This window comes from Drosophila innubila, assembly GCF_004354385.1.
Source record: "Drosophila innubila isolate TH190305 chromosome 3L unlocalized genomic scaffold, UK_Dinn_1.0 0_D_3L, whole genome shotgun sequence".
In the NCBI taxonomy this organism is placed as follows: domain Eukaryota; kingdom Metazoa; phylum Arthropoda; class Insecta; order Diptera; family Drosophilidae; genus Drosophila; species Drosophila innubila.
This window is the reverse complement of record NW_022995376.1, coordinates 13187890-13203607: the sequence shown is the minus strand read 5'-3', so window position 1 is coordinate 13203607 and position 15718 is coordinate 13187890. Positions and strand designations below refer to the sequence as shown.

The following is a 15718-nucleotide window of genomic DNA, read 5'->3' as shown; positions in this document are numbered from 1 at the left end:
AACAAAAGCAACCGAAAACGAAAAATAAAACAAGCTTTTGAGTGTGGAGTGTTGTTTGTATTTTACATACGTATACATATACGATATACTCGTATTGTGTATGTGTAAGTACATGTATTTATATATGTATGTACGTGTACGGAGGACGGAAGTTGATGCCATGGTCATGTGCAATTTAAATGCACAGCAGAAGTAACAGCAGCAGCAGCAGCAGCAGCGCAAACCGTCGCCATGCAATTGCATTGCATTGCAGTATACAAAAGCGCCCCCTGGCGGCCCGAAATACGGCAACAGCAACAACTACAGCAACAACAACTACAGCTCATGGCACTGCATTATGGCGCTGCTGTGATGAAATTATGAAAAGCATGGCAAAAAGGTTCCGAAAAGTGCAGAAGGACAAGCCATTTCTTTATTGAGATGCCCTTGCAGATATTGGGTATTCAAACTTTAGAGATATGTCTGACTTAAGTTTGGTTGGATCAATTGAATTTTCAATGTATTGGCTAGTTTACAACTTTATAGATTTTTTAAAAGATTAGCATAATAAATCTTTGCTAAATCATGAAATAACACACAAAATCTAAAAATTTTAAGGATCAATTTTTTTTCCCTAATTTTCTATGATTTTTTGTTCAGAAACTTAATGTATCGAAACTTTGATTCCTAAGTTTCTTTTCTAATAATTAAAAATGTATTTAGAAATATTTGATCATTCGGTTTTATTAATTTGTTTATTTTAATTTGAATTTATCAAGCAAATTTCTTATATCTTTTCTATAAGTAAAACTCTGAAAGAGTTTTTTCACTTTCAGATACTTTTAGCAGATTTTCTTTATTGTTATTTATACAGCTTGAATAACGAGATCATATCCTAGCTAGATTTCTGCAAGGGTATTTCAATTTTCGTACTCTGGACCATCGCTTACTTATATTTTGTGTTGAAAGGAAGCATTTGCGAAGGTTAAATTAATATTGCATGATTATGGTTCTGACGGTGATGGGGATTGGGATAAGGATGTGGATGTGGATGGGGATAGCTATAAGGATGGGTGCAGTTGAGTTGAATTGAGTGGAGTGGAGTGGAGTGGAGTGGGGGAGAGTTGAGTTAAGTTCAGTTGAATTTGATGCTTACCTCGCTGCCCCGCGACCAGGAGGCAACAATGGCATTGCATGCCAGGGGTATGGAACGGGCTCCCATACACTGTCTGCCCTGTTCGCGTGCCATCTCCTCCAGCTCCGAGGAGCCCTGGCACTCGTGGAGCGTAATATGCTGCAAGTAGTGTACACTGGACGATGAATCATAAATCGGCTCGTACTGTTGGTCCCCATCAAATGAATATGAACAGACCAAGAGACAACGTCGCGTGCAAAAGAGACAGCGAGAGCGAGAGCGAGAGAGAAAAAAATTGGGGAAGAGACAAAGATAAATAAATTTTTAATTTTTCAATTTGGTTATGCTGAGGCCAAGGAGAGCGGCATTCGCGACAGACAGGCAGACAGACAAAAGCTGAATGCAACGAACTGCACTTGGCCTCAATAATGCATTGTATTTAAGTAATAACATTTAGCATTGGACTGGGATTGCTCCTTTCTTACCCGAATGAGATGGTGCTTGCGATTGATATCCTCCAGTTTGAACATTTTGCACCAAAAAAGCGGCGTATCGCCGCCGGGCAACTCGACATCCTCATTGCGCAGCTCCAGCACACGGACGCGCTCATCATGCGGCGTTGGCAACTGCAGCTGGGCACGCTGCATCAGGACCATGGGTCGATATGGACGAAAGGCCCGTTCCGGATCGGGCAACGTGCCGGGACGCACCGAGCCGTGAGGCGGATCCTGTGCGTGATACATGTACAGCAAGCGCATCGTGTCGTTCTGTAAAGAGCAAAGAAAGGAAGAAACGATAATGGAGAGTTGAAAAATGTGTAAAAAATTAGTTGCTAACGGTATGTGAGTGTGAGTGTGAGTGTGAGTGCACAAAATGGCGTTATAATGGCGTTGCCGGCAAGCAGGCAACAGCACAATACAAAAAAAAAAAAAAAACAACAACGAGGCAACCGACCAACCGAACAACAACAGCAATAATGTCGCTGCTGACGTATACACGGATGGACTGTCTGCCACTGGGGGGCAAAACGAAGTGAGGACGAGGACATGGCACAGCTAAATTAAGTATAAAAAAAAGGTGCGCTCGAGCTGAGCAGCGGAAGGAAACGGAAGTCACCTTGCGGCCATTGGCAACGGGGGCAGGTGTTGTTTGGTCAGCTGCAGTTCATGTTGTCGGTGCTTCGAGTATTGTACTCCTTGTATGCATGTTGTGTGCTCCATGTTTCATGTTTTCAGACCTGTTTCGACTTGTAATGAGGCGGAGGCGGAGTTGCTCGAGCGACGTTGCCACAATTCAATGGGCGGATTAATTAGTGAATCGTATGAAACGGTAAATACCAAAAGTCTTGAATAATTATGCTATATTGCAATTCATCTTTTTTTAAATTTACAATTCTACAATTGTTAAATCCTAAATAATAGGATGATTCATAAGGTGCATATATTTTTTAAGCTATTCAACTATTATTTTTATCTCATTACAAAACATTGGCTATATATTTGTTTGCATTTCAATATTTATTTTCTTTTCCAAGTACTTTTCCTAATGCAACGTTGCAAGACTTCACTAGTTCATTACACAAACTCGACACTTAAACATGCAGTTTGTAGTTCAGTGGCCGTAACTAAAGCAAACCAAAGTCAACTAATAGAAATTCACTTAAGTTAATTGCTTTAACTTTTAAATGCATTAAATGCAACGTTGCCAAAATTCACACAATTTTCAGGAATCCCTATTGCAGACTGTACTTGAGCGTTTACGAAATTTGCAGTTACACTGTCGTAATTTTTCATTGGTTTCGCCCACACCAAATACATATAGGAGTGAAGGACTCGTCGTTGTGTTCGCCAGTGCATCTTGGCTTCAATTTACACGTCTAGTGCACCCGACATACAACTAGATATATAATCCTACCTCTTATTTCCCTTTACTGTCAGTGTGAGTGTGAGTGTGTGTGTGTGTGTGTGTGTGTTGGGGCCTTTTCTTTTGTATTATGCATGTGACTTGTATGTATTTTTCATTTGCCACGTAGTTTTAATTGGTAAACCCAAATTAAAGCTTTCATTAAAGAATCACAACACGACGGTTGACGCGTCAGGCGAAATGTGCCCGCCAGCGGGAAGTGCCATATAGCGGCCTCTGCACTCTGCACACTCTCTAGCACCTCTCTCTCTCTCTGTCACACTTTCTGTCCATCTGCTTTCTCTGTTTGTACTTGACTCGTTCGCCTCGGGGGCTTTTGGAAGCCAACAGTCAGCTGTCATTGTGTGCATGTCATGTGCACGTGCATTAGTGTATTTGTGTGTGTGTGTGTGTGTGTGTGTGTGAGCAGCGACACAACAATAACAACAACATGTAGCACACATGGGACACAGCATTGAGCAAGATGGCGCAGGGAGAAGGGAGGGGAGGTGAGGAGTTTGTTAAAAAAAAAAAAATCTGCAACCCGGTCAGGGCATCCATTTGAATTCATTGTGGCAAAGTGCCCATTGTAGCTGTTAAGTGGAACTGTAGAGCACCATGTTCGACAATTGACGGCCAGGGCAGTCAGGGCCATGCCCAGGACAACAACAACAACAACAACAACAATAACAATAGCAACAACTACGACGACGAGTCCTTGTCTACTTGTTCATTTTGCCAGCAACGAGGAGACAATACTTTAATTAACAATTCCCTTCAGCCCCTTTGTCCCCCTTCCCCACCGCCGTCCATCCACCGTGCCATATAACGCCCCCGCACTTTTCATACGTAGTCGGCAAAAAACCTGTACAAATGAGTCGGTTGCCCGCTGTCCTGGCAAACACTGCGGGCGGTTGAGGCAAACGCGCTAACCGGCCGGCAATCGCCAGCTAGCAGCAACAACAACAACAGCAACAAGGAAACCAACAACAACAACAGCAACAACAATTTCAGTGGAAAAGGCAGTTTTTAAAACATTTGCCGTGCGACAGGCGCAGCACAAAAGTCATTAACGTGGCTACGGCGCTGCTGGACATGGCCCAGTTGTAAAAACATGACCACTGTGAAAAAACTCAACAGTCATTCAGTAAAAGCACAAAAAAAAGGCATGGAAATGTGGTGAGGAAGTCGACTAAGAAATACCCTACAAATTAAGCAGCTTATTACAATTATTTTGAGATTAATTATTATAATAATAATATGAGATCAGAGCCTGAGAAAGAATGGACTATAATATTTATATTTTTCTTTAGCTTAACCTTTATTAAAATATTGGAAAATTGTAATTTAGCAACTGTCTGAATTGAATTGATTGTTATAGATAACTAATTCTTTTAAAATACATTAATTAAATATCAATATTTTCACAGACTTGTGCTTCATATTTTATGCAATATACTTTTTCTTCAGATTAAATTTGTTTTAAACAATAATATATTTTGTGAATAACAGAATTTTTAAATTATTTTTTATAAAAATATGACACGTTTAAGTTTCTAGCATTCGAAAGTTCTTATTTACGTTAATTAACTTAAATAATTTTGGTTTCAGAAAATGTCTTTACAAACATTTTACCATAAAAACATGAAATTTAAATTAATGCATTAAATAAAGTTTTCAGGCCAAATATCAGAGCAAAATCTCTGTATGTTAGTGAAATTCTTACAGAAATGTTAGAAAAATATGCTTGTAGATATGTGATTTCTTTTGGAATCGCTTATTTCTAAATCTAATGAACTCAAGAGCCTTTAGGGTATCAGCACGTAGAAACAAAGTGTGAAAAAGCCTGCGACGAACTATGCACACGCACGTAGAGCAACAACAATGACGACAACAAAATAGCAACAATAGTAGCAACAAGAACAACAACAACAACAACAACAACAACAACAGCAACAACAGCAACAACTAAAATGAAATGAAAAGCTTCAGCAAGGATTACAACCAAAAATTAATGAAAGCAAACGGGCTGCGGTCATTTGGCGTGTGGTCAACGCTCGGCCAGGAACTTAATTGCCAAAGACGATGTCCGATGTATGTGTGCTGTATGTGTGTGCGTGTGTGTAAGGGAGAAAGAGGGAGAGAGAGAGAGAGAGAGAGAGAGCTGGAAGTAAAACTACAGGTGTCCTGCACTTTGGTGACTCTTGGCTAATTGTAAAATGCGCCGGTACAAGTACTCATTAGAGTCCTGGTTACGGCCCAAAAAACTTGCCAAGGGTTGCAGCCCTTAACGCTTGGCTGAACCTCAAATTCGAACGGTAGTACTCGGTACTTGGTACTCGGCTTAAGTGTACTCAAAGGTCGTTTAACCTTTGGTTTAAAACTTTCGACAGACCCAAAAAGACATTGCCACAGCTGTCAGCCTGAACAATAGATTAGTTATTCATTTCAATTCATTTTTAGCTTACTAGTTTATTTTTTTCTCTCGATTATCGCATCGAAACTGGAAAGAAATGCTTGCTCATCGTCGGTCTTTGTTAATACCCCATTTAACGGGTCGTGACAATTACAGGGAATGGAGCCAAAAGATGGAACTTCTCTTGCGAATCAGGAAATGGTGGCCTGTGGTATTATCACCTCCAAGGCCCATTAAAACTACGGCTGGCAATCGGGAGAATTTTATTTTTGTCGCTTCCCGTAAACGGATATACGAACAGTGCCCAAATTCACTAGTAAGTCAAGTCGATAAGCAAATTTCATAAAAATAATAATAATACTTTATGTTATGTTACAGAATCGCTATGTAAACTTATTCATCTGTAGATACATAGATCATAATATTATGAGGCCGAATTATCGTAAGATGAGCGTGCCTCGTCTTTGGTATAAATTGAGACGTACTTTTGCACCTAGAAAACAGAAAAAAACCTCAGAGATTCAATGAAGAAATTGGCAAAACTTTGTAAATTGTTTGGCTTTTAATAGTTGTTATTGCTCTATAAATATACACATTGGTAAATCAACTCTTTTTTAACTGTTTTGAGTTAAACTTAAAATATACAAATAAAATGAAAGTTAATAGTTGCTTGCAAAATGTGGAAATACTAAAAATCAGTATATATTTAAAGTATTATATTACATTTATCTGAATTTGTAAGATAAATGATTTCGAAGTGCACCAAAAATGTATCTGGATATTTATAAATTAGAATCTTAGAATAATATTTTGTTCTATATTAAATAATTTCATTCTGAGTTTGTAGCATTTTGTTCGACTTTTCTGCTTATGTCTCTTTATTCTGTCTCTTTATTCTGTCCATCTTCATGCCATGCTCAATTGGCATTCTGTGCTCATACAACGTATTTAGTTAAGTCTACCAAGCACACATTTTAATCCTGGACACAAATATATGTACACATATGAATGTATGTACGAGTATATACACACCTGGTGGCGCTTTGAAACTTTATAGCCCATTACTGTTTGTGTTGGCTGTTGTTTTGCTTGTTGTTGATGCTATTGCATTGTTATTTCTTTGCTCTGCTGCTGTTCGAGTCGAGTTGAGTTGAGTTCAGTTCGAGTTTTTGTTTTGTTGCCACTTGCGTTTTGCCATCTCAACGCGTTTTAATAATGGTCCAATTGTCCCAAAAGCGAAAACGAGACGAGACATAAGGAGCGTAAGAAACGTAAGGAACGGATAGCTGGCCATGCTGCTAATGGCTAATGGTCAAGTGGTCAAGTTGAACCCGGTGAGCACTGTACAGGCTGACCCCTTGTTCAATACTGTCAGGGGCCAAACAAAACTTCGTCGTTGCCAGCTTGTTTAATGTGCACGTAATTGAAATGCATTTACAATTGAATTATAAATAGAACAAAATACACACACCACACACACACACACACACACACACTCCCAGATAAAGTCACATACAAGAATTACACTTGTGTTGGTTTGGTTAGCACCATCTTTTTGACTTGCTCTCACAATGAAAGCAACGAGTCGCTTTGTTAAACTTTCAGTAGCAGCTGAGCTTGCAACAACTGCTTTTAGCAGCAAAGTTGCAATCAAATCAACCGTTCCCCAGAAGCATTTCAAGAGGTGTCTGACTGTCTGACTGTCTGATTGTCTGACTGTCTTTGCAGCAGGTTGCCATGGTCACGTCGGCCATTTTAGACTGTGCATGTGAGTGCTGTTGTTGTGTGTCTGTGTGCATGTGTGTGTGTGTGTGTGTGTGTTGCCTTGACTTTTATTCCTCTGTGGGGCATTGGCAATTCAATCATCAATGGGTTTTTCGTGCACTGCTGCAACAACGTGTGTGGCCTGCAACTTTCTGACAGCTGATTTCAATAACTAATATGCAAAGTGGTATATCGACAATGCCACGCCCCCTTCTTACTCCCACATCACCACCACATCAAATGGGTAACTTTTTGTTGTGCTCTAATTGCCGTGTCAGTTGCTCTGATTGCCAGCCACAAAAGTGCTGGAGCAGCTGCATCAGCAGTCAGTAGCAGGCAGAACTTGTCGTTTTGTTGACAGCCTTTTCATATGCAACAACAAGCAGCATGCAGCATGCAGCACACCCAAACAACCACACACATCAGCACAGCAGGTGTGCATGCATGTGTGTGTTAGTACTAAAAGTCTCTCTCTCTAATCGTTTAGTCTGTGTCCAAGTTCAGACTCAACTCAGTTGTGGCCTCTTAAGTGGCTTAATGATTTTTGTTGCATTAGATTGAGTCATTTTAACTAATGTGTGTTGTATGATTGTGTGTGTGTGTGTGTGTGTTCTTCATGCAGTTGACATTAATTGAATTTATTTATAGCTGCTGCCACAATTCCATTTAAATTAACAAACTAATTAGATTTCCTTAAGTCGAGACCAGGTGTTGTTTCTACTGTTGCCGTTCTAATATTTGTTAGACCTGTCAACATTTTGCATTTATCAAAATTATAAGATTTAAATGCATAATGAATAATAATAGTTAAAATTAAAGTTGAGGTTTAAATGAATAACAAAAGAGCTAAACTGATGCTAAAATAGGGAATAATTTTAATATAAGTAATTTGCTATTTTCTGTATGTATATGTTTCTTTATTTTAAAAAATTACAAAGTGTTGACTTGCAAAGTTGCTAGGTCATAAGTTATTTGAAAGACTTTAATTAAACCGTATTATGCATAGTAATTAACGTCTAAATAAACTGTTTAAGCTGCTTTCAATGGACATCATTTTTTGTCTGACATCACTAACAGTTTCCCTAATTGCCTGCCGAGATACAGGACTGCTCTCATCGCTTAAAGTTTAAACCAACGTTTTGTGTTGTTTTCCACATCTTATGGCATTCAAAAAGCGTTTATTTCGGCCGCTTTTTTCGAATGGTTTTATGTTCATAGCTTTGAAGTTTGAGAACGCAAAGAAGCATGCAACTGAATGTTTATTGCATGCTGCTTAAAAGCCTTTGCCAATGCCACAGCTCAAACAAACTCACACACACCCAGGCACACACTCACATGGCCATTAACCCAGGCATTGCAGTGGGATTTAAGCCACACACTCACTCGCCTCTCGGCAACGCAGCTAAAATAAAAATGCGCATAATTCTCGCTAAAAGTTTGGACTCTGCCTGCCTAAATCCGAGCATCCTGTGAATCTGGACAGGGACTAAACGTTTCATTCTGTGCCATCAACATCGACATCGACATAATCATCGTCATCGACGGCATCAGCATCAACGTTAGAGTCATCGTCATCGTTCTCGTCATCGTATATTTGTCAAGCAAATGGAATAACCGTTGCAATTGCAACAACGTCAAAGCCAAACAAAAATGTTATTTGCCGCTTTGCCCAAAAATCAAGTACACAACCAAACAACCAAACAAATAAACAGCGAAAGAGCCAAAAACAGGCAAACGGCGTGAGAGCCAAACGTGAAGCATGTGTGTGTGCGTGTGTGTGTGTGTGTGTGTGTGCGTGTACGTGTGCGTGTGTGTGTGTGGACCGGACCCAAAAAGTGGTCGCCGTTTGGGTCTATGACTCGCTGGCTATGATGTCCTGACTATGACGAGTATCCTGTGTGCATGTGTGTGAACTGCAGAGTGGCATGAAGTCTGGCAATGCCTCCCCTTGTTGCTTTATTAAAGCTAAAGCCTCCATTGTCCTCTTTTACACATGAGTTGTGAGTTACGAGTTGCAAGTTGCGAGTTTGCCAGTTGCGAGCAGTTGCAGCCGCCACTTGTATAAACTGGCAGAGATTCGCATGAGTTGCACGGTAACAGGCAATAGAAATGGTCAAAGCTTTGAATTCGCTAATTTAGCAATGCGTACTATGAATTTTTAATGCATTTTGTAACTAAGAGTTTGTGAAGTGTGATATTCACATAACAAACAACTCAACAGCAACAAAAGGATATTTTCGTTGTTTCTAAATGCATTCTTAATATTTGTTGAGTCAATTAATAAATCTAACTTAGTGTTTTTTTATTTTTAATTTAAAATATATAAATATTCATAAATTTAATTGCAATTTTAAATCGATTTGTGACAGCGTCAATATGTCCGAAAGATTGTTAAAGCACAACTGTATATTTTGGTCAGCGCACAAAAGCATGCTTCAAATTTTGAATATACTATTTTCCATTCATGCCAAAAACTATGCTATGACTTTTTATAAACTTTTGTTTGTAAGAGCATTTTGTGTGCGACCTGTTGCGGATATTGTAATTCTCTTCTTGTTGCGCTTCACTTTGGAGCAGAGATTTTCGTGTTTCGTTGTTGTTGATTATGTGTGCGTGTGGTGGTTGTTATTGTTGTTGTTGCTGCTGCTGTTGCGGGCACTAGAAGTGCATGTGAATCGTGTGCCACCAAAAAAAAGAGAAAAATAAAGCTAAACGCAACGAGAAACGTTTGTTTTAATGCCCAAAAGCGACAAATATTGAGAGAAGCGAGTACAGCATGACGGGGGTGAGACTTAAGGGAGCCTATGCTGGAGGGGGGAGGGGCTGCAATACAAAACTCGGTGCGGGATTTAACAGCCAAAGTAATGTAATGACAAACAAAGCAACCGAGTGAGTGGGAGCCATGAGTCAAGAGCAGCAGCAGCAGCATCAGAGGCAGAAGCAGAAGGACTTTTTGTGGAAGGGGGTTGGGGCAGGTTGTTGGAGTCGTTGAAGCTCTTGGTGCCGTAACGATTTTTGGCCATTTTTCAGTCAGTTTTACGATGTTGTTGTTGTTGTTGTTGTTGTATGTTTTTGCTGCAGCCAAGGCCATAAATAACGAGTCGAGCTTGCCAGCTGGATTTTCTTTCAACGTTTTTACGGTCATGTCAAATGCAACAGGCCAACAACAACTACAACCAAATCAACTACAGCTACAACAACAACAGAAACAGCAACAAAACCAAACCAAAAAGAGAGCAGAGTCTAAAATCTGCACATCTTTAGAGCGAAAGTAATTAACCGTTGGCAACCATTGACTGCAGTGTGCAAAAAAAGAGAAAATAAATAGGATAAACCACAAACTCCATACGGCAACATTTTCCCCCCACTGAGCTGAGCTGTAAAAACAATTTGTTTATAAAAATATTGGACCACAATCTGGACAGCACCATAAAGTGTGCGAATAGTTGCCAACCTGTAGTTATTTTATTTTATTATTTATGGTTAAATGGTGCAATATTCTAGCTCTCCATCCTCCCTGCAAAACTAACTAGTTTAGTAAATTCAATTTTTCGGTCTACGAGTATTCATATATTTTTTTTGTGCATGCCGCGTCAGTGACCGAAAAAACCACAAAAGCCGAGCAACTAAGACAGACGAGCACGGAAAATGGATGGGGGAGAAAAGGGTTATGGAAGGGAGGTATTTTAGATCTATACACACACACACACACATTCACAAAGTAACCGCAAAAAAGTGGTCAGTTGGCCAAAACTAAACGAAATGTAATAAAGCAACGGATATGCCAGTTTGCTTGAGCTCTGTGGTAATCTAAGGGTGGTTGAAAGAGGTAGGGGAAAGGATTCAGGCAACTATGCAAATAGATGGGATAACTAGTAAAAAGGCAACTGCACAACACAATAAATGAATATGAATTAGGCAACATGGGGCTTGTCTGCAAGGTGCACAAGCATTTCCACATATGTAACATACCTACAAACATTCTCTCTATTTGATTAAAAACAAGGTATTAAAAAAAATAAGTAAAAAGTAGTGAAAAGAGAAACTAAAGATTATGATTTTTAATTAAATTCAATGGTGTTTTTAGAAAATACCTGATTGCCTCAAGTTTTACTACACATGATTTTCTTTAAAAACTCAAGACTGACTAATTAGTTATATATAAGCTTAGTTTAAGCTTTAAGTCTGTCATATGTAATCTTTTTCAACTCGAAATCTCTTCGTAACACACACTCAAAACTTGCTGACTGCAGTTGTAATGGACTTCAAGGACTTGAAAGGGTTAAAGCACTGGTCAAAACACTTTTAGCCAAGCTTAAAACATTTTGTTGTGGCTGCACCTCCACTTGGCTTGCGGCCGGCTAAATGCCATTTATCTAAAGCTTTCGAGGGTCTGCTGCAACATTTTGGTTATGCTCTTGTGATGATTTTTATTTTTCTTTTAGCAAAAAGTTAAAAGGATTTTCTTTCTCAATTTTTGGAGAGTTTTTTTTAGTGTTGTGTCGAACACTTGACTTTAAAAGCTTAATTTAAATCAATTTAAATATTGTTGCATACTTTTTGGATCACTTTATGCTCGGTTTCGACGAGTTTTTTATTTGTTGCAGCACTATTAAATTTTTAAGTGCCAAGCGGAGACCACAAGACCCACAAATACCACACAAGCAACCACTAGCCATCAGCTCCCTTTCCTGCTGGCTTCATTCTCCTCCTGCTGCATCTCCTTCTGTCCTCCTGCTGCTTGCCCCGCACACACTGCTCTCCACTAATAATTCATTATAAAAGTCACTGCTTTGGTTTGGTTTTTGTGTTTTGATGTGACGCGGAATTCCGCCTTAATACTCACTTCTCCATTCTCATTCCTCACTCCGCTGACTTCTTCTCAGCAAGTTTCCAGCTTATGTCGTGACAAACTGCACACATATGTGACTCGTAAGAGGCCCCCCTCTATTAGTGTGAGTGTTTGTGTACATGTTTATGGCACCATTTTGCACAAAAGTCAAAGCAAGAAATAAGGAGAACTCTGCCATGTGTTCCCTTAATCTAATTCGTCTAAATTTCATCAAGCTTTATGAGAGATTTTATGTCCCAATCGTTCTCAGCATTAGCTTAAGGTAACATTAACTATAAAAAACTCTTTGTTTAAAAAATAATTCCAACTTTTCCAATTTTTTTTTATTTAAGTATAATTAAATGGATTAGCAGAATAAATAGGCTTTCAAAGTAAGAAGTTGTTTTAATCATTTCCCGTAGAAGTGGCGAAAACGTTTTGTGGAACTCGCATTACCTTTTGCAGACATTGTTAGTACTATGGAGTCTACCCTCTTGTAAGTGTTGAAAATTACTGTCGACTTGACTTGTTGCCTTTTTGTTTTGCCAGCGCGCAATGCCAGCTACAACAAATGTTACAACAACAATAACAATTACAGAGTTTCTGTACATGAGCACATTCGAATATATATAAGAGAATAGGGGAGATTTGAGTGTGCTGAAAGTTATTATAGGTTCCCGGGCATGGACCTAGACCAGAGGCCCATTAATGGGCGAAATTACTGTTTACAAGTGGAGCAGGCAGCTAGCACCACCATCACCACCACCAGGACCACCACTCAGGAGTGCAAGTTTCGTGTTAAAATAATAAACACATAGCAAAAATTGTAGCAACATGTGTAGCGAGCGGGCTGCATAATTCCATTACTCGTACTGGGCTGCATATACTCAACACTCAACACTCAACACTCCACACCATATAAACTATAAAATATTTTAAAAACAATATTTTTCCACCGAACCCACGAACTTCCTCTTTAGTTCACACGGCAAAGTTTTTTAGTATACCCTCTAGCTGTTTAATCAGAGAGTGTGCATAATATGTCGAGTAGATGTATTAAACTAATTCCAAATTCGCTGATTAGATTTTCAATTTAATAAAGCTTTTGATCAATAAGAGCAGAGGATAATTAAAAAATTGTCTTTTATTTGCATTAGATAATAATTTTTTATGTTATGTAAAAACATTTATTTTACTTATGGAATAAAAGCGTTTAGCACGTTTTGAGTTGCTGCAGAAATGTTCAAAGAGTATCTTTCAGTCGAGCACACTCGAACTTGACTACGACAACTTGCTGTTTTTTTTAATGTTGTGCAGAATTTTTTGCATTTTAAATTGCCAGACGTTAAAATGCCGTGGTAAGTTTAAACAATTACTTCAATAACGAAAACAACAACAACAGCAACAAAAACAGGAAGAAAATCAACAACAAGTAAAGCACAATATGAAATTATTCTAATGACAATTAGTGTTAATTGTCACTTACGGCAACTGGAATGTTGTTGTATGTACGTGTATATTGTAATTTGCAATGCGTACCGAAAAATTTGCATTTAAAATGAGTTCTTCTTTCTTCTTGTTTTTGTTATTATCGTTGTTATTGTTGCTTCATTGTTTTTGTAATTTCGTAATTTTGTAATTCAGTAATTTTATAATTTCAATTTGAGTTTGAATTTGGAATTTGGGTTTTGCGTTTGAGTTAAGTCTGAGCAAATAATGACATGAAAGTCATGGACGAACTGTCCGCTTAATGCATAAATTGTAATTACTTAATTATTTGCATAAATCAAAGTTTTGTTGAAGTGCCTCTCCAACAACATTAATTTTAATTCCGAAAGACATTCCATTTATTGGAAAGGCACTTTAGAAAAAGTTTTCCCACACCGCCTGATTTGCGGATTTTGGATGGGATAAATGAAAATTCTTCGAGCCACTTAATGACAATTTTATGTAGCTCGTCAAGTTGTCGCTTTGTGTTTTACGAGTGGGCCAATTTTGAGGATTGTAGATGGGCTAAATATAGAGATTTTAATGATTAACTGTGGGTGGTTTGGCATGAGCTGCAATTAAAAGGTAAAAGATTTAATTAAAGCCCATTCGAAATTGTATCTATTGTTGGAAATGTAAATTGAAATTAATTTATCAACATTAATTGAGAAGTCATCAACAAGAGCTTCGCTTTATTTGCACATAAAAAAGACGATTTTAATTGCAGCTTAGAAGAGTGTATAATAAATATCCTAATCTACACCTCTAATAAATCTTATAAGATTCTCTTCCTCTATCAGAAATCCCTGTGCGAAATTGAGCAATTACTTGTACTTGCCAAACAGAAGGCATTAAAATGTCTTCAAAATTTATAAAAATATCAGAAAGAAGAATTGAAATAAATTGAAATTGACAAACTTGTTCAACAAAAGAGACCATTAAATATTCCCTTTTTAGCTTCTCTCTTTCCCTTCTCTCTCTCTTTATCGCTCGCTGTAACTGTGTTTAAATTTCACATTTCTTTTTTGTGGTATTCTTATGTAAAGTGCTTCCGTCAGTCAAATGGCGACAGACAAACTCATTCAACTGGCGCATAAAATGGGCGGACTGACATTAGGCAAAAGCCGCGAAATCTGAACGCAAGAATCAAATTGAAATGACGCAGTTAATGGCATTTATGGTTTATGCGCATTTTATTATAATATGCGACTTCGATTCTTCGACTTTCCCTCTTTCTCTAGTTGTCTGCAAAAATTTACTAACGATTTCCACTTTTGGCCATTTTATTTGGCCAGACGTAGCAGAAGGATACAGAGTTTAGGGTGACCAGCTGACGTCAGTCATTGTACGTTCTCGTTCTCTGGCACTCTTTTTGGCCAATTGGTAATTTTGTTATTAGTCACGCTCTTTGCGCTTCATTAATGTTCATTACACACAAATGAACCCACATCGATTGATATTTCACATCGTCTGGCGGTTTCCAGTGGCGGTAATTCCCCTCATTTTATTGTGGTTGACGTTTTTGCGGTGTGCAATAAATGCGTTTTATTTAGCTTGCTGGCAGCTTTTTTATTTATTTATTTATTTATATCGCCAAAGGGTTGCCCCCGCCATATTTAATTATAAAAATAAACATACATTTGTTGGGCAACCAAGTATATATTTATATGTATCTATACTAGTCTATCAATGTATAGAGCGAATTTCCAGACGTTAACTTTGAACTTTTCGGTTATGCGTCACATATGTTAGGGTCGAGTTCAGCTTAACTTCGAGGGGTTGCTCGGAAAAAAAAGGAAAATAAAATTTATTGACGCTGCTTGTGCACGCTTAATTGAACATTGGCAACTTGAAAGGCTGATCGACTGATTGACTGAGCTACTGGAAACCAATTTTTTATGACCTTTGAAACTTTTGAAGCATTTGAACTACCTATGAAAATGTACGGTAAAAAATATTTCTCGGTACCGAGTTATTTAAAAGGGGATTTCATTATGCGCTTAAACAGCTGGAAATTTTGTTTTGCCTCCTTGTTGTAAGTATATTAAAAATGCAGGCGCTTTTTAGTTTTTCTTGTTTCCCTACTTTTCTTCTCATTTTTTTTTTTTTTTTTTGTATATATTTTGCATTCTTTTTGGGTTAATTTGGTTACCTAATATGAAATTGGACAGCCCAAGGGGTTGCCATGGGGAAAGAGATGGAA

General features: G+C 38.3%; 1 protein-coding gene and 1 long non-coding RNA gene across 2 annotated transcripts in view; one reads left to right on the top strand and one right to left on the bottom strand.

The window, feature by feature from the left end:
• The window catches only part of LOC117787660 (MOXD1 homolog 2), a 129234-nt gene that overhangs the window by 22800 nt on the left and 90716 nt on the right, over nt 1–15718 (bottom strand). Inside the window, exons 4-5 of the mRNA XM_034626238.1 lie at nt 1600–1881; nt 1136–1318 (exon numbers count right to left, since the gene is read on the bottom strand). Coding sequence (XP_034482129.1) covers nt 1136–1318; nt 1600–1881 — 465 coding nt within the window. The remainder of the gene's footprint in view (nt 1–1135; nt 1319–1599; nt 1882–15718) is intronic.
• LOC117787661 lies at nt 5504–6039 on the top strand. Its single transcript, XR_004617691.1, has 2 exons — nt 5504–5748; nt 5811–6039. It is a non-coding gene; the product is annotated as an uncharacterized LOC117787661 (long non-coding RNA).